Source organism: Brachypodium distachyon, chromosome 3 (genome assembly GCF_000005505.3).
Source record: "Brachypodium distachyon strain Bd21 chromosome 3, Brachypodium_distachyon_v3.0, whole genome shotgun sequence".
Classification (NCBI taxonomy): Eukaryota; Viridiplantae; Streptophyta; class Magnoliopsida; order Poales; family Poaceae; genus Brachypodium; species Brachypodium distachyon.
Window position 1 is genome coordinate 45,508,143 of NC_016133.3, and position 23,785 is coordinate 45,531,927.

A 23,785-nucleotide genomic window follows, 5' to 3' on the forward strand; every position below is an offset into this window, starting at 1 on the left:
TGATCTTATGCGGGCGTTGCTCGGGTGCCGCATGTTACTTTTTTGCGCTACAAATTTTGAGAATCTGGTTCGGCTGCGCGAGGAGGAGAATGGTGAATTTCTGAGTACGAAAATACCCTTCCAAACAAAATCCGAGGGATCGAAGCAGCGCTTCAGTACACTTTAGGCAATACAAAGTGTACAGTTGTTGTTAATCTTCTGATTGAAGGAAGCAGATAACTTTTCCAAAAAAAAGCTTGATAAGTTAACAGGCCCAATCTTAATACATGAGAAAGGAGAACGCTTTCGAGCTGGATTTAGAGAAGAACATGTCATCTCCAATTTAATCCCAGCCGATCCAACAAACCACACTGATTCCGCATCCCGCGTCTCTGATCAAACAAGACAGGAGAAGCTACAGCAACCACAATACTACAGCAGAAGACAATCTTAAACTAGCGTCGAGAGAGTGAAAGTAGCCAGCCGTAGGGGCTTAGGCAAGGCAATAAGGCATGCTGCGGGCGGAGAAGGGTCGATGTAGATGGGGGTAGCAGAGCAGAGCAGAGCAGCTATCCGGCGTAGATGTGGACCCCGATGGCGACGAGGAAGATGGTGATGAGGGCGAAGTAGAGGATGGCGTGGACGAGGATGGCGAGGCCGCTGGTGTGCATGCTGCCGAAGGCCACGATCCGGCCCTGCGCCGGCAGCTGGAACAGCAGCCCCGGCGTCAGCAGCACGAACAGCACCGTCGCGATCACCACCGGACCCCAGTCCGCCATCTCGATCTCTCTCTCGCTTGCTCTGTAGTAGTAGATTCAAATTTTTGGGGACGCGAGTAATGAATTGGCAGGGGAGCCGCGGAAGAGTAACGTTGGGTTTAATAGAGAGCAGTCAGAGTCTCAGAGCACCTGCCACTAGCATAGGCTGTGGGGAACGGTCGGTTGGACGAGCCCGGCCTACTGTGGCTGTCACGGATTCACCGAGGGCCGACACGTGGAGGAGACACGCGGCGGGTCACCCGGGGCGGTTCACTGAGCGACAAGGAAACGTTGTACTGGCTCCTCCATGGGGCAGGCCAGCGCAGCAAGGGAGCCGTAGGAGGCCGACATGTCATACACGTCGTATGCAGTGGGTGGAAAGAGTTCGGGCGGGGGGAAAGCGAGTCGCAGCGGGCGGTGCGGCCTGGCCACGTGAGCTTCCGCCGCCCTCGGCGGCCCCCTCGATCTCATCCTCGAGAGAAGCACGTCTCCTTTCGGTGGTCAAATCCTCTCGTCGTCCTCTGATCGAGACACGCTCTGTCTTGTTTCTCGATTTGAGGAGAACCCGGAACGTTCCCGCAAACAAGATGGTTAGTTCGAACCCGTTGTTGATCGTGATCTGGAGTCATGCGGCGGGCTACCGTTGCATGCCGCACGTTCTCCGCTTGGGTACGATAGGTACAAAGAGATCTGGCGATGAGAGTTACCGTTCCGCCGAATAAACGATCACCCTTCCTTTCAGAAAAAAGAACACCATTTCCTCTCTTTCTTTTTTTCGGTGCTTTGCAAGTGATGCGAAGAAAGGGGGGGAAGCTTCAATGGAGGGGAAAAGGATGCGATATGTCTTTGTGAGCAAATAATACCTTACCTTTTTTTTCTCTTCAGAAAAGAAGGTGGGAAATTCTTTAGTTTAAAAAAAGAAAGCTGGGAAAGGATACCTTTCTTCACAGAAAGAAGCTAGCTTACGTAGTAAGGAATGCCTGGAAAAGGACAACAGATATAGATATTGCCTGACCGACGCCTTTGGGGTTTTGGAATTAGTTCATCCTGTGCTTACCGGAAAATATATCGATAGGTCTGGGTCTCAAGCTTTCTACAAAGCTAAACACTTTTTTTTTTCGGGTCGGGTGATTGAGATTAGCATGCAGTCCACAACACACGTATGTAGATGAAAGGCAACCTTTCATTCTTTGAAAAAAAAAGGAATATCATTACCACGTTAACAAATCACGGTTTAACAAATTACAGTCGTCTTTGATTATATCACCAATTTCATCCGGATAACCTAACAGGTAGTGCAGCGTAGGGTGAAGAAAAAAAAACTCAAAACTCACGAGCTTAAACGAGCACTCAAACTCTGGACACTAATGAATCGAGTCAAGTTGGTTTTTTCGACAAGTTAAGCTAACGACTATGACAAAATCGAGTTAGACTTGTTAAGCTTATGATATCATACACAATTTTATTGCATTAGATCGTTTATTTTTTGCAGATAAAGAGATTTGTTGTTAGGCTGTGTTGGTCAAGGCATACGGCCCCGATAATGGCCACCCCTTTCATCGTGTTTTTAGGCGTAGCTTGGTGGTTTTCGGTTGTTTTGTTCATTGTATTCATTTTGTCAGCTTGCTAATAAATTATAAAATTTAATCGACTGTGTGCATCATTTTGATGCAGATATTGAGGGTTTTTCAACCTCCTTTTCGAAGAAAAAAAGAGATTTATATTGCATCAGAGAAGGTTGCATTGATGGTATCACCTAAATCAAGTGTGTTGCGCAGAAACCAATAAGTAGTTCGTCGACTCGTCCTAACAAAACTTGCTAAGTCATGACTGACCCTATTTTGTGATCTAGCAAGCTTAGTAAATTTAATTTCCAGTTAGAGCCAACAAGTTTCTGTATCTCCTCAATGATGCTACCATATCTCAATATGTTCCGTCTTCCGTGTATGATGTGTGATCATGGCAATGGCTTCAACACAGTCCATCTCCACCATAACAGGGAGTTAAGATTGTCGACAAGTAAAAGCCAAACCTTCTTCCATGTATGTTTATGGATTTTGGGTGCAACTGTTTGAAAATGGTCACATGAGGATTGTTTAGCCGATTTGGATGGCGCACCGGCCTTAGACTTGAGGGCGTATGCTGTGTTTTATTGTGTCTTTTTTCAATTATACTATGTGAGATTGTAGTTGGATGATTTTTAATAAGATGATAGATCTGTGTATGGATCGACTCAAAGACCAGGAGTTACCTCCTTTTCGAAAGAAAAAAATGCTGACAGCTCGACTTCTGGTGCATATTATAGCAATCGCGAAGGTGACGAGTGGCACATGGGATGTATTCGCCATGAAATCCTCACACCGTCATACCTGTTAAGAATAGATTTAGAACAAAGGTAAAACTTGTTACAACAGAAGTAGTGGTACCTATGTTTTTAAAAAGTCATGTGTAACCCCTCAGTTTGTGCAGTAAAAGTATGGTACTCCCTCCGTCTCATAATAAGTGACTCAAATTTGCCCAAATATTGATCTATTTATGCCTAAAAAACATCTACATATATGTAATAGAAAGTCACTTAATATGTGACGGAGGGAGTATATAGTTTATGTTTAAATTTTTTTTCAGCATGCAGCCTTTGTTCATGGGATGGAAAGAGGAGACGTCGGAAAAGTTGGCCCTCCAGGCCCATTCATTGGCTATGTCACACGGCAAAGGGATCGCTTCAGCAATTTCTACGAGAACAGATCGCTTTGACAGCTCTAGCCTTTAGGTACATGTATAAGCTTGTGGAGATACTAAAGCATGCTCAGTATCAAAACAAGTGTTATGTGCATACCGTGACAGCATTTAGAACCTAAAGGGAGACCCAACTTTGCCGTGCAATTTGCATGCATGGGTGATCATACTTATCTTTGCCACATCAGAACACACAGAAAAGCCGGTCAATAAAGAGATGAGAAGAAGCAATGCACGATGACAGCGAAGACGTACTAGTGCAAAGCTAGCCCATACCCTGAACGCACGACTCTCGATTTGCTAACCAGTCTACTCAGCTACACATCTCATCTCAGTGCATGCTTGCCTCTGTTGCTTTACTCACCAACCATGCATTACGCTGAAATGTGCTAATGTGCTTATTTAGCCTGCAGCCAGACGCGCAGAGAAACGCAGAGTCCATTTTGCTGAACCGCAACAAGGAAGCAAGCAGAGTGAAGTCACATTGTCAGCGTACCATTTCCCTCTTTCTAGAGAGAATTAAGCAGTGAAGAGCACATACGGCAATGGCGGATTGGGGCCCCGTGGTGGTGGCGGTGATCCTGTTCGTGCTGCTGTCGCCGGGGCTGATGTTCCAGGTCCCGGGGAAGACGAGGTTTGTCGAGTTCGGCAGCATGGGAACCAGCGGCGTCGCCATACTCGTCCACGCCGTCCTCTTCTGCGGCCTGTTCGCCGTCCTTGTTGTCGCCGTCGGCATCCACGTGCACGCGGGATAGTGCGATATCCAAAACGACCTCACGCTTGTCCACGTGCTGCATACGTGATGAGTGCGGTGGTGTTCGTCCGCTGGGATATATCCGCTTGCAAGCGCTCCTGTACTTCCATGTTTGTTTAATATCTCCATGTATGTGTGATTCCATTTGTATATTATTATTTAATCCAGTTAATTTTCACAACTTATTTTTAAAAAATATAGCAAGACCTGTGTATCATATACTCTGTATTGAAGAAGAAAATCGCCAAGCGGCCGGTTACAAGCCCATGTCACCACGCTTACAAATCGCGGTGTTTTCACCACTCCAAAATCGCAAAATTTTGTCTTTGAAAAGGCCCACATGTCACCACGCTTACATCTTGAGTTCCTTCTTGCTTCTTGCATCCGACCTCCAAACCCGGCCACCATTCAGCCAGCAACTCCTGGGGGAGGGCACCCACTATAGAAGATTCCAATGTCCAATAACCAAGGTCCAGACCTGCCTAGACACCACACAGCGAAGCAGCAGGCAGGAGATTGACTCCTGCTCTTGGTCTCATAGATGGCATTGGGGTGGATTGGCCCAACCACATTTTTCCAGCAACAATTTTTAAGCCCAAGCCACACCTTGCACTTGGATGGAGCTGTAGAGCTCCAAATCTCCTCACCACCCATGTAAGCTCCAAATTTCAAGACTTGTATGAAAAATGCAGATGCTCACACGCATTGTGCATTTCACACACATCGAACAGATATATGCACATACAAGTGCATTTCCCAAGCACAACATAGAAATAACGGAACGAAATAAACCTGGACACGGTCCTAAAATAAAATTTGCAACAAGATATATAGGAGTATAAAGAAAATTTTACCTAGAGAAACATTATCGTAATAGAGAAAATGAAACATGGGCCATTGTTTTGAGAATATATTTAGTTACCCTTTTTTTTGTTCTTCGAACCTTTCTGACGAAGCGAACTACGGAGTAAGTATTTGTGTAAATCAGCGAGGCTGCAAAATATATAAACATTTGTGTAAATCGACGAGTATTTATAACTTTATTGTTTATATTGTGCTTCTTTTTATTTTTTATTTTTGTTGATCAATTAAATCAAATCGTTTACTTCCGAAATGCATTAAAAAAATTCAATTCACACAAGACTCGGTAGCACACGATTTAACGACGGAGGCAGCCTGCCCCTTTCCGGCAGTCAAATCTAAGATCTGGGATGTCGTGCTCTTGCAATAGAAAAAATCGCACTCAACATTGTTGTATGTTTGCAACATCGAAAAACTATTGCGACATTTGTCTTTCAAACCTTATTACAATATCAAAAATCGTGCATGCAACACCAAAACCTCAACGCAACGTTGATAAACAAATAAAAAATCCCGATGTAACATCGAAATAAATCCTCTCACAGCACAACCAAAATTATTGCATCATGTAGGTAGAAAAAAAATGCTTTTAGTATTTAGAAACACCGTTTTGAAAAATTTCCAAAATGCATCGACCCCCGGACGCACGAGCTTGCGGAATTGGCGAAACCCCTCCTCTTTTAGTTTTACTCATCAAGGATTTAACGGGTGTTTCAAAGGTTTCAGAGTTCGGAAAAAAAAAGAGCCACATTAATTAACACGTATTTAGTACTCACTCCATCCAAAATAAGTGACTTTAATTTGTATAGATTTGGAGCTCTGGAGCTCCATCCGTTTTCCATCCATTCTTATACAAATTCAATTCAATTATTTTGGAACGGATGAAATAGAATTCTTATACACTGTGATGGAATCGTTCAATTCTATATCGTTCTTACACGGTTCTGTGACCAAACACAGCCTGAGACGAGACGGATGGAGCAGTTTCCTGAAAATCAGAATAAAACAAGCAAAAACCCGCTGCTCGTTTGCGCACCGCCGCCCCCGGATTGGGATCCGCAAACGAGGCGGCAGGGCCAGAACCTCTCGTCCACATCACAGGTGTTGTCCACTGTTTCACTCGTCGTATCCCGTATACAGACCGTCGGTGGGGCGGCGTCCTCCGACCCCACCCGCCCCGTGCGCCGCGCTAGCTGCTTTCTACAGTACATTGCATCCCGCCTGATACAAGGCATCCATCCCCATCCGCGTCGAATCGTGCCAAGCGTGTGACGGCTGCTTTTCCCCACGCTTTCCCTTCCTCGGCCGAACCCCGGCTATATACCACTCCTCCACTCCACTCCCCATCCCTCTCCCGGCCGCAACTTCTTCTCGACCAGATCAGAGCACTAGATAGATCTCTTGATTCTCCTTGCGCCTGGATCGAGTCCAAGCGGAGGGGAGATGGCTGACTGGGGCCCTGTGGTGATCGGGGTGGTGCTGTTCATCCTGCTGTCGCCGGGGCTGCTGTTCGAGATCCCGGGGTCGCACCGCCACGTCGACTTCGGCAGCTTCCGCACCAACGGCAAGGCCATCTTCATCCACACCCTCATCTTCTTCGCCGCCTTCACCATCCTCACCCTCGCGCTCCACATCCACATCTACGCCGGATAGATGCGTACAGCACAAAACTACCCCAAAGCCTACCGATCCTCTCCTCTCTTGTTCTCTTCTTTGGTATGAAATCGATCCGGCCGGCGGCCATGAATCTGTAATCCGAGCTTGTCGTCTTCCCCCGCCTAAGTCTGTTGTCATCTGGCTGTACCGACCAGATCCGTACTAGTATTAGCTGAAGCGGATTAAGTTGCTGCCTTCTGGTTATCTGATCGGTCTTGTTGTCACCATGTGGATCAATGAGATTTTATTTCTTCTCTCTTTTATTTTGCAATGAGTTTGCGGCTTCAGTGGCTCGCTTAAATCAGCTCTGCTCACCATCTCTGCTCTTTGTAGTCGCTGCACATGATGGCTGATGTCTTATCTCATTCACTTTCCGTAAGAAAAACTAAACTTCCTGTGGGATCGATCCTTTTCAGTGCTAGTCTGCGCTGTAAACTTTTTGTACTCCGCCTTGCATTCAAGCGTTTCACGGATCCAAACAGAAAGCGTTCATACCCGACCGAGATTGAGGAGAGCACAGTGATCCTAGGATGGAAAGAGCCCAATTCACTTGTCGTCTTGTCATTTTAGGCCGCCGGGTACGCCTGGGGGTTCCGTTTCCTTTCGACAGCATCACCACCGATCGACGCTAGGCTGGCTAGGCCGGCGTTCGCTAACCGCCGTGGTATTTAGTCTCAAACTTCAAACTTAGTAACTTTGCACTAAATTAGTATAAAATCTGAAACACTTACCACTAAAAGTAGTAGTATTTCCTTCCTTCCATATTAGTTGTAAATCCATGCCAATTAGTAACAAATTTGGAAAGGATTTATACTAAACGCGCGTCAATTAATAAGGAACGGAGGGAGTAACAAATATAGAACGGATTTGTACTAGTTCCAATTAATATGGAACGGAGTGCTATTTCTTAACCGACTTTGGAACAGAGTGAGTAATAGGTAACAAATATGGAGCGTTTATTTCCCAATCCACTTCACTTGTTTGATCTTGCACGAATCTCAATGATCAAATCCGTCGGCTGTTACCATTGATTTAGAAATAATTATAGCATAAACCTTAACAGGTAAGCAAATCAATCGACAGTTCGTACCACTCTGTGTTTTTACCAGTGCTGACAGTCTGTTGATCACATCAATCTCGACGGCTTCCTTGGAAAAGGGGACAGCTAATTTATCGATCCCGTCTTTATGGCAAACTTTGCAGTAAAATGGCTAGGCCCAGGCCGCCCCCTCAGCGAAAACTAGGCCCAGGCCATTGCAACAGCTCTGTTAAGTCGGCTGAAAGTTTCGAATGCAGTATTACTCCAGTACAGTACATGATGTCCACATACTGAACGAGAATAGAAATAGGGTGGAACCGAGCACGTGCAGAAGAAACATGTGGCGAGGAGACAAGTTGTCCACGATGGCCACACGTCGCACATGCGAACTGCTGCCTTCGTCGACGAGGACACCTGCGCCATTTTTGGGTCCCTTCTTCCGCCCCCACGATCTGTACCTCACCGTCTCTCGGATTAGTAGGGTTAAACATCCTGGTCCCAAAAGAATCTCTCTGAATCCACGAAATTGACAGCGACAGGAATTTATAATTCCTCTCCAATTGGAAAGAGGCGTGCAGCTTCTTCCTCTCCTGATATTGAAACCGGCCACTTCGTTTTGACGCATCCGTGCGCGTCTGTTCTTCCCTTCCATCGACATGGCCATGGCCACGGGTGGCGCCGTTGGTGAGGACAAGGGTAGGAGGAAGAAGGTGGAGCTGCTGCAAGAAGCCATCGATGGGCTCCTCCAGGAGAAAAGGGGCAAGCCGCAGCAGCACCAACAACAGCGAGAGGGCGAAGACGCGAGCTCCACCATGGTCCTGCGGGATCAGGAGGACGATCTCTTCCTCTCCTCGTTGCTCTCCAAGGTACGCATGCGTGATTTCTTGTTTCAGGGTTGCAGATGCACCTGAATACCTGATGATTTCAAGATTATGTTTGGTTGCACCTGCAAAATGCTGCTTCACGTTGATCTGCATTTGTTGCACATGCGAATCCTGCCGCATTTTGTTCCTTCTTTGATGTACCCAATAATCCTGAAACCCCACAGCATATCCTTGTTTCTTCTTGTTTAAACAGTTGGACGGGGTGGAAAAAGACGTTGATCTGGACCATGATGAACCCAACTCCTTCCATCCGAAACCTGAAAGCAGCAACGAGGTGGGGCTAGGCGATATAGCCAAAGACCTAAACAAAATCAAGAGGCAGAACATGATCACCCACATCCTGCTCGGCACGGTGATCGTCATGACCGCCGTGTGGCAATTCAACGAAGTGTCCTTCCTCCTAAGGGTGCAGGAGAAACTGAGCAATCCATTCAAGTACCTGGGTGATATGATCAAGAGTTCCCTGAAAAGAGATAGGAAGGCGTCCATCGAGGCATCGCCTCTGCCCCCCGTCGGCGTCCCGGATGTTACTCGGGCTGATTTGCCAATGCTAGTCATCGGCAACGATGATGGCTAGGCTAGATCCATGGGATGATGAAAATCTAATTCGTGCAACACAGGTGCCATCCTGTTTCTCCCCTTCCAGTTCATGCTGCTGATCTTCCCTACAGGTCAAGATTTGTATGGTCATCTTGATATTAAGTGGAAGGCAATGCATCTTGCAAGTAGGTTCGTTTAGACGTGTAGAAAAACAAGATTCCATTGGTTCCTAAAGAACCATGTTTTGTAGACTAAGCAGCTTCTATTGTGTTGTCAATCCTGATTCTGTATGTTCTGGCTTGCTACTTCCCGAGAATTTGTTCTTTCTCAATGTGCATCAAAGTTGAGTTATGTCAGGAAGCATTGAGCCCCAGAACACAGTGCACAATCTAATACAGTTTTAACAAATTTTATCCAGAAGGAGGCCAACGATAATCAACTTCAAAAATTTAGAATTGGTTCTGTAACAGTTTCCCACAACAAGGAAGGGGGTTCGGTACAGAGATTTCTACCGCAACAAACATACAAATGAGACCTGGTACCCTCATTGTTTAAACATGCAATAAGATTCAATGCAGAGATTTCTAGAAACGTCCTCATGCTGGACAGGGGCTCTGCCACATTGAAACGTCCAATATCATGTCACGGAGCTGATTCATGAGAAGCTTGACGTTCTTGTTTTTGGTTTCAATTTCCTGCAATAAGAATTTTAAGATGTTTAGCCAGGTTTGATTTTCTCAAATTTGACATAAATTACATTGCTGCCACGTTAAAACTGTAAAGATATGTCAAACTTTCAGAAAGACTAACTTCAAGACACCTAATCAACCATATATGTGCAGATGATGACCTATATGATTTATTCATACTACCTCTGTCTATCATTGCAAACCAGCAACTCCAGGGCTGCTTCCTCTTTTGAACAATATGACTAAATCTGGGAAAGATATGTGGACCTTTCCATGGGGAGGCACTAAGTACAAATCTTCTAAGGTTTATTTGGAAATCCAGCTGCTTTCTCAATGATCAACCATCCTCCAGCGCCCCAGCCTTTTCAATGGATTTGGAAATCCAGCTGCTTATCAAAACAGAAATTCTTCTTTTGGCTTTTAATACAGGACAGACTCAACACCAGAGATCTTATGGTTAGAAAGAACTTATATGTTGAGGATCATACATGTGTTCTCTGTGATGATGGGTCAAATGAGACTATGGAACATCTCTTCTTTGCCTGCCAGTTTAGTCAAAAACTCAAAACTTTCTGGTGGAAACTTGGTTTAGAATGGAACACTGATCTTCAGATTCTTGCATGCTGATTGACACTAGAAATCAACAACCCAATCATATGTGTTTTAAGGAGGTTCTAATCCTGGGATGCTGGAGCCTTTGGAATCATAGGAACCGTATCATCTTCCACAATCATGGTTTTCAAGTCGCCGAGTCGCCCTCTCAGACTTGGGGACTAGGTAGACTAGTCTGTGACTAGGCTGGACTAGTCGACCCAAGTCGACTTGACTAGTAGAAACATTTATAAATCATTTAGTGCATCCGAAATCGGTTTAGCAGCATCAGTTGAAGGGAAAGAGAGACATAGGAGAGCAGAGCAGCACTGGACTTGGACACAGAGATAGAAATTGTATGCAAAATTGAACGGAGGATAGAGCACTGGAGCAGATTTCAGAAATCAAAACAGAGTAGAAGAGAGCGGCACTAGATTTCAGAAGTCAGAACGCATTCTCGAAAGAAAAGGATCAGAACAGAGCACACAGCAGCATGTCACAGACAGCACAGGCGCATGAGAAATTGAGAACAGAATAGAAGGGGACGAGGAGAGAGGGACTGGCCTGGGCGCAAGCGAGTGGTGGTGGAGGTGAAATTGGGGCGGCAGAGGTGGAGGAGTCAGGCGGCAGGTCTCAGGGCGCAGATTTCTGGAGAGGACGGGAGGAGTGAGCGCATCCAGGCAGCAGAGGCACCCTGCGGAGGAAGTAGCATCGTCGAGGCCACATCCCGGGGCGGCGGTGACAGCAGCGCCATACGCCAGGTCTTACCCGCCGCTTCCCCACCCGTTCCCTCCCTTTCCCTCCTCTTCCTTGGTGAATCCCGCCCGATTCTCTCTCCCGGGCAACCTATTTACAGCCCGAAATTTTCCTGGCATGTGGGGCTTTCAGTGGGCAAGTCGGGCGGCTCGTGGCTTGCAGTCGCCGACTAGTCGGAGCTAGTCTCCGGCGAGTCCCCTAGTCGAGCCGCCGGCGCAAGTCTCGCCTGCTGCACAGACTTGGGGACTAGTCGCCGACTAATCGCCGACTCAAAAATCATGTCCACAATGAGACCAGAAGCCAGAATAGTGCTTTTCACCTTTTCAAGGAGTACTTTTTACAGATCAGGCGTAGAGCTAAACCTAGTCTCAAAGAGAGCATCAATGTGTGGCTGGATACCTTGTGATTTCTTTCTATTTTTATTAATTCCCCTCTTCTGTATGTAACCACTCTACATTCCACCACTTTATGATGAAAATGACACAGTAGGGACCTTCCCTACTGTTTTTTTGTCAAAAAAATGTGCAGATGTGCTACGGCTATTTCAGTAGAAATTATTATATTATAAATGATAGTAGAAAATATTATCACAGAATGTGTATAGCGACCTTTTTAAACTGAGAGTGTGTACACAAGCACTTACGGCAGGCGGCATAAGAAGCCATTCAAAATAATACTACCTTCATTCTTTTTTTGATAACGAATATCAACCTTCCAAGAAACAAATGGAATTGTAATTGCAAATGCTATTGCTAGGTTTGTAGTAAAAAATATCCATCTCAGTACACACGTAATGATCAAAGGTGCCATACTGAAGATCGTGTTGATATACAAAATGACAAGTATAAAAGAAGGAAGGGAAGGTAGTACCTTCCGCAAAACGGATGCACGCTCTTCCAATTTACCAATCTCATCTTTATTCGTTTTGTCATCCAGTGGCCTAATCTCCTAAAGAATACAGGCACACAGAAGAACAATTGAGTCAATGAATAATAAGCTATTCTGGTTTATAAAACAAAAGTAACAATAGATAAGTGCTTCTTATAGAATTTTAAGCGCATCAAGTATAATTGTCTGGTTCATGATCTTATCATATTTGCTCTATTCCAGCCACATGTAGGAATAGAATTTGGTTCGTTTGAACACAACAACAGAAATTGTAATCGAAGAAAGGGAAGGATGTATAGTGGTGCATTAATTATTCTGCAGCCCATTCTTCATATCAATACAATGCAGCCCAAAAATAGTTGTACAAGCTTGTACTACTATTTCTCAGACTCAAAACATGAGTAATGGCACTGGTAATATTTCCAATCTTCTTGGAAACGATGCTCCTATCCAAGTTAACACTGAACAATACTCCTACTAAGGGCATCTCCAATAGTTGTATGTTAAGTGTTGGTAAATTTGCCATGTCGAAACTTTTGATAATGTGGCACATATTAAATAAAGAAAGAGAGGATACATTGTATGTATGTGACATGGATATTTTTTCTTTCAACTTAACATACATATTGTTGGAGATGCCCTGGATCCGTGCAAACAAATAGTACCCATAGTTTGACCATTTCTCCACAAACGCAACTCAATGACAAATAAATCGGTATTTGAAAAGTAATCGAGGATGGATAAAGGATCTCAAGATCCAACAGTTCCAATCCATCCCTCCTTCACAAGACACCACAATAACATCTGTACCATTTGGTAGCCGCAGAAGGGTGGCCCGAAGCTCAAACGGCAAAACCTTCTCATTTATGAAACAAAAGTACTCCTGTCGAAATGATCTTTAATGGGTTTTTTAATGGGCACATGCATCCAATCGCTCATAGAGAACACATCAAAACACCCCTCGAATTTTAATGGTCTTTTTCCCCAATAAATTTGTTCCTAGCCCGAGGAGAAGCAAACATGTGACAAGAATTCTCTATATCAAATCACAATCGCATACGATTTTACTGGTTTCGATTGCCAAGCCTACACAAAGACCTGACAAGAACATAAAATGCAAAACTTTTCACATCGGAATTTATATTAGAAGACACTCAAGACTTACCTGAGAAGAGGAGGATACGGCGGTAATGGACGCTCGCAGCGCCGACACGGCCGTCTTGTATCGGTGCCTCGCCTCGTCCAGCGACCCACCGGGGCCGGCTCCCCCGCCTCCTCCTTCCGCGTCAGCAGAGGTGTGAGAATCGGGTGCTGCAGGAACCGTGGGCTGGTGTTCCTGCTGTTGGCTAGAGGAGGACGACGACCAGAGGGCGGGGTTGCAGAGTTCGTGATTGATGGAGGTGAGGATCTGGAATGCAGCCGCGACGGCCTCCTCCAGTTGCCGCTGCCCCTCGCCCGCCAGATCCTGCCGCCGCCGCGCCCCCTCCGCCACGGCCATCTGAGCTCGCCGGAACCCTATTTCGCCGGAGGTGGGAAACGAAGCGCTAAACCCCTCGCGCAGCCCGAGAGTTGTTGTAATTTTGGGAGGAAGATGGGACGGTTACGGTGAACTCTTCCTCCATGGACTTCTTGGCCCGGACGAGATTCGGCCCGATTAGAGCGCGTGTCAATGGAACCTGTGAGGTTCGCCTTCTCTAAGGCTCACTAGCTGATTGCTCCGCAATTTTGGCCCTTCTTTTCAGCTTCCGGATCAGTTCATAGGTTCCAGAAGCTGAAACTGAAAAGAAAGAAAAATTTCTCACGGGTTTCACGAATAGCCCAACTCAATTCACGTGTAAAAAGGGCTGCTGGGAGAAACCGGTCGAGACCAGCTTCCCGAGCTTCTTCCCGCGAGGAATTAAAAGTTGCCCACACAACGAACCGTTATTATGGGCAAATTGCCACCGCTCTCAGTCCCCAGACCCCAGACCCGAGCCCCCATCGGCCCATCCCGATTCGCACGCCCATCGCGTTCGTCTTCTCTCGCTCGCTCTCCCCTCCCGCAGCCTTCCCCATCCCTCCGGCGGCCGCCACCATCCCCTAGCTCTCCAACCTCCGCCGCTCCCCATCCCCCTCGCAGCCCTTGCTCCTGATAGGGTTCATCCCGACGCTTTCCATCCGGCCGCCGCCCCCTTCCCCATCCTCCGGCGGCTCATGCGGCGGCTCTCGTCCTCCGGTGAAGCCCCGCCGTCGACGAAGCTCCGTCCCCACTGTGGTTACCGTCCTCTTCTTGTGAAGCTCCGCCGCAACGAACCACAGGAAGGGATCCGCCTGATGCGGCCCAGATCTGCAACTCCCCTACGGCGCCCTTTCTCGTTCTCACTACAAGTTGGATTTCATGCATCGTTCTTGATGCTTTATTAGTAATTGAACTGATGTAGTTTGCTCTTGTATGAACCGTTGCATGTGTATAAAGTTAGATCGATGCAAGTGATGTTGTTCTTGATTCTTGGAAAATTCGTGGTATCTCCGATTGGTTTGTACTAATATGAAGATTTGATGTGTGCATAATGGTTATTTTTATTGTATAAACCATCTTATTTATCATTTATGTGATAGAAACAGTCTGAAATAATGACATTACCGATGTAATATGAGACAATTTGAGTTTAGGGGCGGTACAGACTTTCATACTCAAACCAGACAACAAGCTGCAATTTTAAAAACTGAAAAGAAGGGAACATGGTAGCCTTTGGGGTTTCCTGTGGCAACAGCTTCTCTCAGAAATTCAACCGAAGCTGGTTTCTGGAGAAGCTCCAGCTTCTGACCCTTCGACAGCAAGACCATGGTGTTCAGTGGAGTTCGACAATTCCAGCCTGAGACAGTGAGACACAAGGCGAGGTTGCTCCATCCAAGACTTTGTTCTAAGTGAACTTGCTAGCATCTGATAAAACGTCTACTCCGTACAATCTTGAAGTGAATGAAAGTAACACATTAATACCAGTTTGTCTTGGTTAGGACACACACGACAATTCGATCTCCAGGGCAGCAGTCGCTTGTACTCCGTAGTTCTCAGCATGCCTCTTGGTACAATAATCTCCTGAGCACATACATAGCTCACATTAACCGATCAAGAACAGCTTCAGCCTACCAAGAAGCCTGGAAGAACAACACAAAACTGAATCTCCCCGGTCTTTACTGATGCCATTCAGTCGAACCCCTTGTGTTGCCCCAGGGGACACCAGGGGAATCCTAACCGCTGCCTCCAACTCGCATCTTTCGGTCTTTCCTGCTTCCTCGTTGCTGCAGCCGTCGGCTTCTGTCGCGGTGGCGGTGGTTCCGCACGGAAGACGTCAGGGGATTCTACTGCTGGCGTGGTGACCGGCTTGGATCCAGCGTCCTGTGCGCGGATATCGGGCCGGGGCAATGTGTTGTAGACTTGTGGTGGTTGTGTGTCAGGCTTCATTGTACGGGCAGCGCGGTATGGTGGCAGGTGCCTATGTCGGATGATGGCTATTGGAGATCAGGAAAGGGGGTGCCAATGCTCGTTCACCTGCAGTGGCGCCCGATCGTGGTTGTGTGGACGACGCAACGATTGGATATTGCGATGGTGATGCCCTTTGGCTCCATGTTGCTCCTAAGCACGGTGACGATATGGGATGCCACCAGGGCGGAGCTACACGGTGGCTCCCTTGTGCACAGAAACAAAATTAGAGCCTAATTATACCTAGTTTTTAATGGTGCATTAGGGATTAGCAGTAGCAGTGCACTAGTTTTAATGATTTTTGGTTGAAATTGCATATATTTTTGTGCGAATGTCAAAATTGTGCACCTAGGTATTTTTTTCCTAACTCCGCCCCTGGATGCCACCTCCTTGCACCGCGGAGCTTCCGATGCCGGCGGTGGTATGTGACAACCCCTCCACCTACAGATCGTGTTTGATCCGTCTTGACAGGTTATGTGTGACGCCTCTCATGTAGAGTTTTCAGGCCAAATCCGTTGTTTGCGTCAACAAGAAGATGGTCCCTTTGTCGCCAGAGGAGATGGATCGAAGGTGGTGCAACAATGACTGGAAGAAAGACGATGTGAGACGTTTTTTGCTTCCAACTTCTCCTGCAGTGGTAACCAGCCAATTAGATGCCGTCAACCGGTATTGCTGAATGTGACGGCTTTGACGACAAGTATGATCGCACTTTGGTGGAAAGACGGGCTCTCTGATCAAGCAATGTTAATATGTGACTTGCGTCGGACCCTTGCTAAAGGTGGTGGCTGAAAGCTCGGCTTTGGAGATAAAAATCCGACGATCGACCTGCAGCTGGAGTCATCATCATTGACAAATGTGGCTTCGTCTATGAATTGTGTATTTTTCCGTTTGTTTCAGCCCTTATAATAAGGGTCAGAGGTGAGTTGGTGGAGTTACTGTCACGATACTAATGTATCTAAAATTTGTCTGATTTAGTGTAAGAGAGCAAGGGTGATAACTTGACACTGGCGCTTTGGCTTAGATTGCTTTAGCCATGCATGGTGTTTCTCCATAAACGTGCAAGTTTACCTTCTGACGTGAATAAAGGAGGCTCTGATGCAAAATCTAGCATGCTTACTTATTGTTTTTTCTCACTGTTTAATTACTACTTACCTCCGAACCAAAATAAGTGTATTCAGTGCAGTGGTAGAGAAATACTCAAAAGTTTTTTTTTTGACAATAGAGAAATGCTCAAAGTTGGTTTCCTCGAAGAACCCATGGACCTCAAATGTTCAAATGTTCAAATGTACCTCCTTGCTTTAAGCTTTGGAGTACTCAGAGGCTTTTTCAATTGTCACAACTCACAAGTTCACCGAAGTTGGACTGGGTTTTACTTCTATTTTGGCTGTCAATCATATTAATTACTTCCCCAGACCCATATTACTTGTCTCAAATTTGTCCAAATATGGATGTATTTATGTTTAAAAAGTCCAGATACATGTAATATTTCGACAAGTGATTCCGGCCTGAGGGACTAGCTGATTTATGTGGCATTTGGAAAATTCAAAAAAACTCCCTCGATGTTATGACCTTTTTCCTATGGGTTGTAGCATTCGGGCACTGTTTCTTAGAAGTGTCTAGGCTATAACTATAGTTATTATGTGCAAAAACTATATTGTAAATTTTAGCTTTAGTGGCACTTCTGAATACGCATCAATGCTGCCAGTCATGTTGCCATGTTGATACAATTCAGAGTGTGGCATAGAGTGTAAAGTACTAACATTTTGATATCCAAGTTTGTGAATTATGAGGTGGCCCTTCGAGAGTTTCGAGCACCTGCACGCGGCTTGCTCCTCACGAGCTCTGCTAGTTCCATTTCAACTTTAGCAATCTTCTCTAGCTTGGTAACAACTACGAGGTTGATGACAGAATTCACAGAAGCAATCAAGTTACAAGACTGCCATTGAACATGCATGTCTGTATCACTGTCTCATGCACCATCTTCAACTGTGCGCTTTGATGTGCTGATATATAGAACTGCATTCAGAACACAAGTATAAGAAACTATGTATCGCAGGACATCAATGGATTACTGTACAGGATTTTGCTAGCATACGTACCATTATTTCCTCTTATAAAAGCATCACCATACTTGTTCTTCAGCTGACCGTTAACATACTCTTCCGTTTGCTCCATTGCAATGTTCATGTACCCGTCCAGACAAGCCAAAACACCTGTTTTATACACGATGCACATGATCATCATTCACAGTTAGTTTCAACATAAGTGGCAGCGGTATGGAGTGATCGATTGTTAAATATATTTTGTTGCAAGTTTATCATTTGGCTAAAAAGGAAGAATGGGAGGAATATCAAAGGACCTGATTCACTAAATCCAACACTTACTGTCAGGTACCAAGAGTGTCAAAGGAATATGAGACCAGAAAATAATTCCATCCCTACCAGAAGGATCGCAAATAGTGACACCACAACTTTTATTCTGCTTTGTTTTGAAGTTTGCACACAATAAGAAACTCCATGTAGGTTCACTTTTCACAATGCCGAAAGTGTGCACTTCACAAATAGCTAATGTTTCACAATGCTAAAAGTGCACCTTCGTGATGCAAGAAAAGGAACGTTTTGTTATGAACCTGACTATGTTTGTTAGGGAGAAAACTGAACTATACTCTACTGGGGGAGCTAATGGATTCAATTAGGATATACAGGATTTTCAGAGAGAATTTGTGCAGAAGGGTTGCCTTTTCAGATTGGACTGTAGAAAGGTGTAGTTTAGACAGACAAACAATACATGGGGACAGCTCAGAAACAGAAAATTGAGATATTGACAGAAGAAAAGGAGTGCAAGGAGATGAGCCACCTAGTGTATATGAGGAGTTGAAGAGAGTGATGTGGAAAGTTCTGCAAGCATCTATAATCTCTATAATAGTAGAGGAATAACACACAGAAGAGTTCTTTTTAATATTGGTATTACAAAATTAATCATTTTAACAAAAAGGTGGTACGCTTATGATAAAATTGTTTCATTTTTTAGTTTCAGGTGAAGAGCAACAAGATTGCTGAAAAGTACACGGAATAGTAAATACATTGGGCATACAATTCCCCAGAAAATACTATACACCCATAAAAGGGTATTAGGGTGCATAGTTGTACAGCCCAGCACCGGAAAAATATATTCCCTACAGGTTCTGATCTGTTCGTATGGCAGTTTGCAAATAAGTGTGGCCTAAATTGTACAAAAAAACATGAAAACCAGGGCATGCTTGCACCACAACATGAGAAGCAAACTTGCCGGAATGATAAACAACCAAAAGTTCGTTTTGTTCCTGTAAATTCTGCAGCCAACTCGTTCCGAAGCCAAAACCTACAGTTAAACTCACCCAGGAGCGGAGGCAGGAAAAGAAGATAAGGAGGGCCAGAATAGAAGGAGTGATTTATTAGGGGGGCCAAAGCATAAAAAGTGAAGCTTATAGGATAAACTTGCAAAATTTATGCAAGGGGTTAAGCAAAACTTCCAAATCATAGGGAGGGCCAAGGCCCCTGTTGGCCCAGGTCCTACCTCCGCCACTGAACTCACCACCTAGGGTTTAAGGGTACGTTTGGATCCAAGCCAACGCCCGCCTTACCAAAAAATTGGCATGCCCACGGTTTTGGGCTGACGGCTGGTTTGAACCAAAAATTTGGCTCGCCCCACCACGCCGATGCATGCCTGTGTATTTTTTGCCAACTCACGGGCGGATCTGAAGGCGCTGTAATCCTCCGCCAAGAATTTGGCTGCCAAATCTCCTCCTTCTTCTCCTCTCGTGGCAACTGGATCGGATCGGGTGTGCATCCTGAACGGCAACCAGGACAGTTTCACGAGTCGACGATAATCTACCGCGGCGCCGGCGGGTGACGGAGTTCTTACTGCTGCACATACGCCATGAATTCATGGTGAAGCAGGCCACCATGTACGGCATCACCAGGGGACGGTCTGCAGCGGGAGGACGAGCTAACCAACAAATCCATGGTGCTTGGTTGCTGCGGAAAGATGCCACAGGGCTTAACAAAAACTTCCTTGATCAGATTGGCCAAGCAATTGGTGGTGACGTCAAGTCGAATCTACCATGTCCCACGACACAACCATAAATAATTTATGAGGCTTGGTTGGCATGTTTTGTTTGTAGCAGTTAATTGCTGTTCGTCATGTGTGAACTCTTATCTAAACTGAAGGTACATGTTCTTCTCTCTCGTTGGCTGCAAACCAAACAGAGGCAACTATTTTGCCAGAAAATCGGTAAGTACTATGGTTGCAATCCAAACAATGAGCACTCACCAATTTTTGGGTCGTGCCCTTGTTTTGGTTATGCCAAATTTTTGGTAAGGCTGGTTGGGGCTCAAATTTGTATATACCATAGACAAGTCAAAACTCAAAACAAGGCAATGTGCTTTTCTTGTAGTCTTGATCTCCAGCAAGTAAGCAACCCAACCAAATATCTAATGACCACCAAATCCTGCAACCCCTAGAGCTTTCCCTTCCCCTGCTAAACGAAAACCCGCTAATGTCTCATGGCAGCAAATGAAAAAGAGAACATTAACATGCTATTCTTCTATTAGGGTTTGGAATTTGTGTTTTGATATCCGGCAAACGGGGGAGCAAACAGAGCGGGGTAGCGTTGTGACCTCGGTAGTCGACGCCGGAGTTGAGCTTGACGACGACGGGGCGGCCCCTGATGGACTTGAGGAAGTCCGAAGGCGTCTTCACCGGGCCGCCGCTGCCCGCGCCGGACTTCTCGCTTCCGCCGCCGCCGCTACTCATCTCGCCTGTGGTGCCTGCCGCGTTCGTGTTGAGGATCCGACCCTGACAGGTTTATCGGGTTTGGACTCCAGATTCAGCTTTATCGGGCCCAAAATGCCGACGTCCAATCTGGACCCGTTATCAGTTGGAGCCCACATGTCAATGTTATTGTAGTACAGACGGCAGAACCGCCCTTCGCGATCCGCTGCGATCTTATTACTCCAATATCCTCTTCGTAGTCTCGTATATACCGGCGCACGTAGTAATCTAACCCTATCTAGCTATAATGTCACCGGTATATGGGACCAAGAAGACATAGGACCCATATGTCATCGTGAAAACCGTACAACACCAAGGTTGGTATATACCATTCCAGCCCCATCCCATCTGAGCCACACATCTCCCACGCCGCGTGACCGCGCCAAGACAAAATATCCGCACGCCAACAATTCAAGTCCTCTTTCTCCTTCGCTCAAACCCTCGCCACCATTCCCTCCGGGACAGCCGCCGCCATGGCCACAGCCACTTCCGCTGCCGTCGCCTTCTCCGCAGGCGGCGCTGTCGCCGCCGCCGTCTCTCCCAAACCTACCCGCCGACCTCTCGCGCGCCATCTTCCCGCCTCACGCCGCGCCCTGCCCGCCCCCATCAGGTGCTCCGCGGTGTCCCCCGCAGCGCCCTCGCCCGCCCCTCCCGCCACCGCGCTCCGGCCATGGGGCCCATCCGAGCCCCGCAAGGGCGCCGACATCCTCGTCGAGTCCCTCGAGCGCTGCGGCATCACCGACGTCTTCGCCTACCCCGGCGGCGCGTCCATGGAGATCCACCAGGCGCTGACACGCTCGCCACTCATCACCAACCACCTCTTCCGCCACGAGCAGGGAGAGGCGTTCGCGGCCTCGGGTTACGCCCGCGCGTCCGGCCGCGTCGGGGTCTGCGTCGCCACCTCCGGCCCGGGGGCCACCAACCTCGTCTCCGCGCTCGCCGACGCTCTTCTCGACTCCATCCCGATGGTCGCCATCACGGGGCAGGTTCCCCGCCGCATGATCGGTACGGACGCATTCCAAGAGACTCCAATAGTGGAGGTCACCCGCTCCATCACCAAGCACAACTACCTGGTCCTTGATGTGGAGGACATCCCCCGCGTCGTGCAGGAAGCTTTCTTCCTTGCGTCCTCTGGTCGTCCAGGGCCGGTGCTGGTCGACATCCCCAAGGACATCCAACAGCAGATGGCTGTGCCTGTCTGGGACACGCCTATGAGTTTGCCAGGGTACATTGCCCGCCTGCCCAAGCCGCCAGCTACCGATTTGCTTGAACAGGTTCTGCGTCTGGTTGGTGAGGCACGGCGCCCAGTTCTTTATGTTGGTGGTGGCTGCTCTGCATCTGGTGATGAGTTGCGCCGCTTTGTTGAGCTTACTGGAATCCCAGTTACAACTACTCTGATGGGCCTTGGCAACTTTCCCAGTGACGACCCTCTGTCTCTGCGCATGCTTGGGATGCACGGGACAGTGTATGCAAATTATGCAGTAGACAAGGCTGACCTGTTGCTTGCCTTTGGTGTACGGTTTGATGATCGTGTGACTGGAAAGATTGAGGCTTTTGCAAGCAGGTCGAAGATTGTGCACATTGACATTGATCCTGCTGAGATTGGCAAGAACAAGCAGCCGCATGTCTCCATTTGTGCAGATGTTAAGCTTGCTTTGCAGGGCTTGAATGCTCTGCTAGATGGGAGCAAAGCACAGAAGAGTTTAGATTTTGGTTCGTGGCACAATGAGTTGGAGCAGCAGAAGAGAGAGTTCCCACTGGCATACAAGACTTTTGGTGAAGCGATCCCACCGCAATATGCTATCCAAGTACTGGATGAGCTGACAAAAGGCGAGGCAATCATTGCCACTGGTGTTGGGCAGCACCAGATGTGGGCGGCTCAGTATTACACTTACAAGCGTCCACGGCAGTGGCTATCTTCAGCTGGTCTGGGGGCAATGGGATTTGGGTTGCCAGCTGCAGCTGGCGCTGCTGTGGCCAACCCAGGTGTCACGGTTGTTGACATTGATGGGGATGGTAGCTTCCTAATGAACATTCAGGAGTTAGCGCTGATTCGCATTGAGAACCTCCCAGTGAAGGTGATGATATTGAACAACCAGCATCTGGGAATGGTGGTGCAGTGGGAGGACAGGTTTTACAAGGCCAATCGTGCTCACACATACCTTGGCAACCCAGAAGATGAGAGCGAGATATATCCAGATTTTGTGACAATTGCTAAAGGATTCAATGTTCCAGCAGTTCGAGTAACAAAGAAGAGTGACGTCCGAGCTGCAATCAAGAAGATGCTTGAGACCCCAGGGCCATACTTGTTGGATGTCATCGTCCCGCACCAGGAGCATGTGCTGCCTATGATCCCAAGTGGTGGTGCTTTTAAGGACATGATCATGGATGGTGATGGCAGGACTACATATTAATCTAAATTTTGCCACCCCTGATCCACAAGTGTGGTATGCCTGATAAGCATGATGTCGTTGTCTGTTGTATCAACTACTAGGTTATCACCCATGAACCATGCAGTTTGCTTCTTTGATGAGTTTGTTATGGTAATCTTATTTAGCTCTGAACCTTCTAGTCTTGTAGAGTATGCTGTGTCTTCGTAGTCAGGTATGCTGTCATAAGAGATCATGCCAGTTTCTTGTCATAAATATCAATAATAAGTACTTCCATGGATACTTCTCATTTCCTTTCCGAGCATCCAGATTTCTAACCAATCATCTGTACAGTTCTACGCTGTCACCTAATGACATTTCAGAAAAAAACGGAGTAGAGAGGAAAAAAAAAGGGTTCGGAAAACTATCTGAAGCAACACTTGGTCATTCACGGCAGTGATTATTGTGCTATGCCCTGCTGCAATAGTTGAATGAAGATTGGATGAATTTCTGCATTGTAGACACAAGTTCTCAATTTTAACGTTGTACCACTTAGTTTGTGAGAGCAGATAACCGAATACATGTTCTGGTCAGATGGCTGGGTAGCTCGCGAAACAAATTTCAAGATAAACCTGCCAATGTGGAAGAGATTTCACAAGAAAATGAAAATGGAAGGTCATCTGTCTGAACATGCAAGACATCATGTAGAACCATGGGCAGGAATTAATGCTCAAGACATGCAAGACATCATGTAGAGCTCTCTTGTAAGTTTTTTCTCCCATTTTTTAGTGCCTTTATCACCTAGATCAAGGTACAACAATGACCAAGGAATTGCATAAGCAGCACTAAGTTTTTGTTAGTAATACACATTGCCATGCTCGTATCCAGTATATCCAGTAGGTGCTATTAATCGAAGGAGGAAATGTATGTGCAACTTCAGGGCCAATAAATTACTCATTCCGATTCATAATAAGTGTCGCTGTACGATTTTAATAAATTTCGCTGATTGA

The 23,785-nt window shown here is 46.5% G+C and overlaps 7 protein-coding genes across 7 annotated transcripts; 4 read left to right on the plus strand and 3 right to left on the minus strand.

The window, feature by feature from the left end:
- Positions 1-202: 202 nt before the first annotated feature.
- LOC100826781 lies at positions 203-855 on the minus strand. The gene has a single exon (XM_024460439.1). It carries the CDS (start codon positions 756-758, stop codon positions 549-551), a length of 210 nt encoding a protein of 69 aa, XP_024316207.1. The 5' UTR covers positions 759-855; the 3' UTR covers positions 203-548.
- Positions 856-3,726: 2,871 nt separating this feature from the next.
- LOC100827399 lies at positions 3,727-4,489 on the plus strand. Its single transcript, XM_003574966.4, has one exon. It carries the CDS (start codon positions 4,019-4,021, stop codon positions 4,226-4,228), a length of 210 nt encoding a protein of 69 aa, XP_003575014.1. The 5' UTR covers positions 3,727-4,018; the 3' UTR covers positions 4,229-4,489.
- A 1,856-nt stretch (positions 4,490-6,345) lies between these two features.
- LOC100827089 lies at positions 6,346-7,015 on the plus strand. The gene has a single exon (XM_003574965.4). The coding sequence runs from the start codon at positions 6,532-6,534 to the stop codon at positions 6,739-6,741; it is 210 nt and encodes a 69-aa protein (XP_003575013.1). The 5' UTR covers positions 6,346-6,531; the 3' UTR covers positions 6,742-7,015.
- A 1,009-nt stretch (positions 7,016-8,024) lies between these two features.
- On the plus strand, positions 8,025-9,567 carry LOC100826468. Its single transcript, XM_003574963.4, has 2 exons — positions 8,025-8,649; positions 8,861-9,567. The coding sequence occupies exons 1-2, from the start codon at positions 8,440-8,442 to the stop codon at positions 9,242-9,244; spliced, it is 594 nt and encodes a 197-aa protein (XP_003575011.1). The 5' UTR covers positions 8,025-8,439; the 3' UTR covers positions 9,245-9,567.
- A 70-nt stretch (positions 9,568-9,637) lies between these two features.
- Positions 9,638-14,015, minus strand: LOC100826158 (mediator of RNA polymerase II transcription subunit 30). The gene is made up of 3 exons (XM_003574962.4): positions 13,297-14,015; positions 12,114-12,191; positions 9,638-9,902 (listed from the first exon to the last, which is right to left on the minus strand). The coding sequence occupies exons 1-3, from the start codon at positions 13,627-13,629 to the stop codon at positions 9,804-9,806; spliced, it is 510 nt and encodes a 169-aa protein (XP_003575010.1). The 5' UTR covers positions 13,630-14,015; the 3' UTR covers positions 9,638-9,803.
- A 3,233-nt stretch (positions 14,016-17,248) lies between these two features.
- On the minus strand, positions 17,249-20,456 carry LOC100830041 (U6 snRNA-associated Sm-like protein LSm6). Its single transcript, XM_003574976.3, has 3 exons — positions 20,253-20,456; positions 17,694-17,807; positions 17,249-17,610 (listed from the first exon to the last, which is right to left on the minus strand). Exons 1-3 carry the CDS (start codon positions 20,386-20,388, stop codon positions 17,564-17,566), a joined length of 297 nt encoding a protein of 98 aa, XP_003575024.1. The 5' UTR covers positions 20,389-20,456; the 3' UTR covers positions 17,249-17,563.
- Positions 20,457-20,819: 363 nt separating this feature from the next.
- On the plus strand, positions 20,820-23,089 carry LOC100828918 (acetolactate synthase 1, chloroplastic). The gene has a single exon (XM_003574972.4). The coding sequence runs from the start codon at positions 20,880-20,882 to the stop codon at positions 22,818-22,820; it is 1,941 nt and encodes a 646-aa protein (XP_003575020.1). The 5' UTR covers positions 20,820-20,879; the 3' UTR covers positions 22,821-23,089.
- The last annotated feature ends 696 nt before the right edge of the window (positions 23,090-23,785 follow it).

Coding starts and splice junctions, on each gene's coding strand:
- LOC100826781 (XM_024460439.1), bottom strand. CDS start 758: ATGGCGGACTGGGGTCCGGTGGTGATCGCGACGGTGCTGTTCGTGCTG.
- LOC100827399 (XM_003574966.4), top strand. CDS start 4,019: ATGGCGGATTGGGGCCCCGTGGTGGTGGCGGTGATCCTGTTCGTGCTG.
- LOC100827089 (XM_003574965.4), top strand. CDS start 6,532: ATGGCTGACTGGGGCCCTGTGGTGATCGGGGTGGTGCTGTTCATCCTG.
- LOC100826468 (XM_003574963.4), top strand. CDS start 8,440: ATGGCCATGGCCACGGGTGGCGCCGTTGGTGAGGACAAGGGTAGGAGG. Junction 8,650..8,860: donor TCTCCTCGTTGCTCTCCAAG/GTACGCATGCGT, acceptor TTGTTTAAACAG/TTGGACGGGGTGGAAAAAGA.
- LOC100826158 (XM_003574962.4), bottom strand. CDS start 13,629: ATGGCCGTGGCGGAGGGGGCGCGGCGGCGGCAGGATCTGGCGGGCGAG. Junction 12,192..13,296: donor CCGTATCCTCCTCTTCTCAG/GTAAGTCTTGAG, acceptor TGTATTCTTTAG/GAGATTAGGCCACTGGATGA. Junction 9,903..12,113: donor GTGCATCCGTTTTGCGGAAG/GTACTACCTTCC, acceptor TTCTTATTGCAG/GAAATTGAAACCAAAAACAA.
- LOC100830041 (XM_003574976.3), bottom strand. CDS start 20,388: ATGAGTAGCGGCGGCGGCGGAAGCGAGAAGTCCGGCGCGGGCAGCGGC. Junction 17,808..20,252: donor CTCCGGCGTCGACTACCGAG/GTCACAACGCTA, acceptor TGTATAAAACAG/GTGTTTTGGCTTGTCTGGAC. Junction 17,611..17,693: donor TTTTATAAGAGGAAATAATG/GTACGTATGCTA, acceptor TTCTGAATGCAG/TTCTATATATCAGCACATCA.
- LOC100828918 (XM_003574972.4), top strand. CDS start 20,880: ATGGCCACAGCCACTTCCGCTGCCGTCGCCTTCTCCGCAGGCGGCGCT.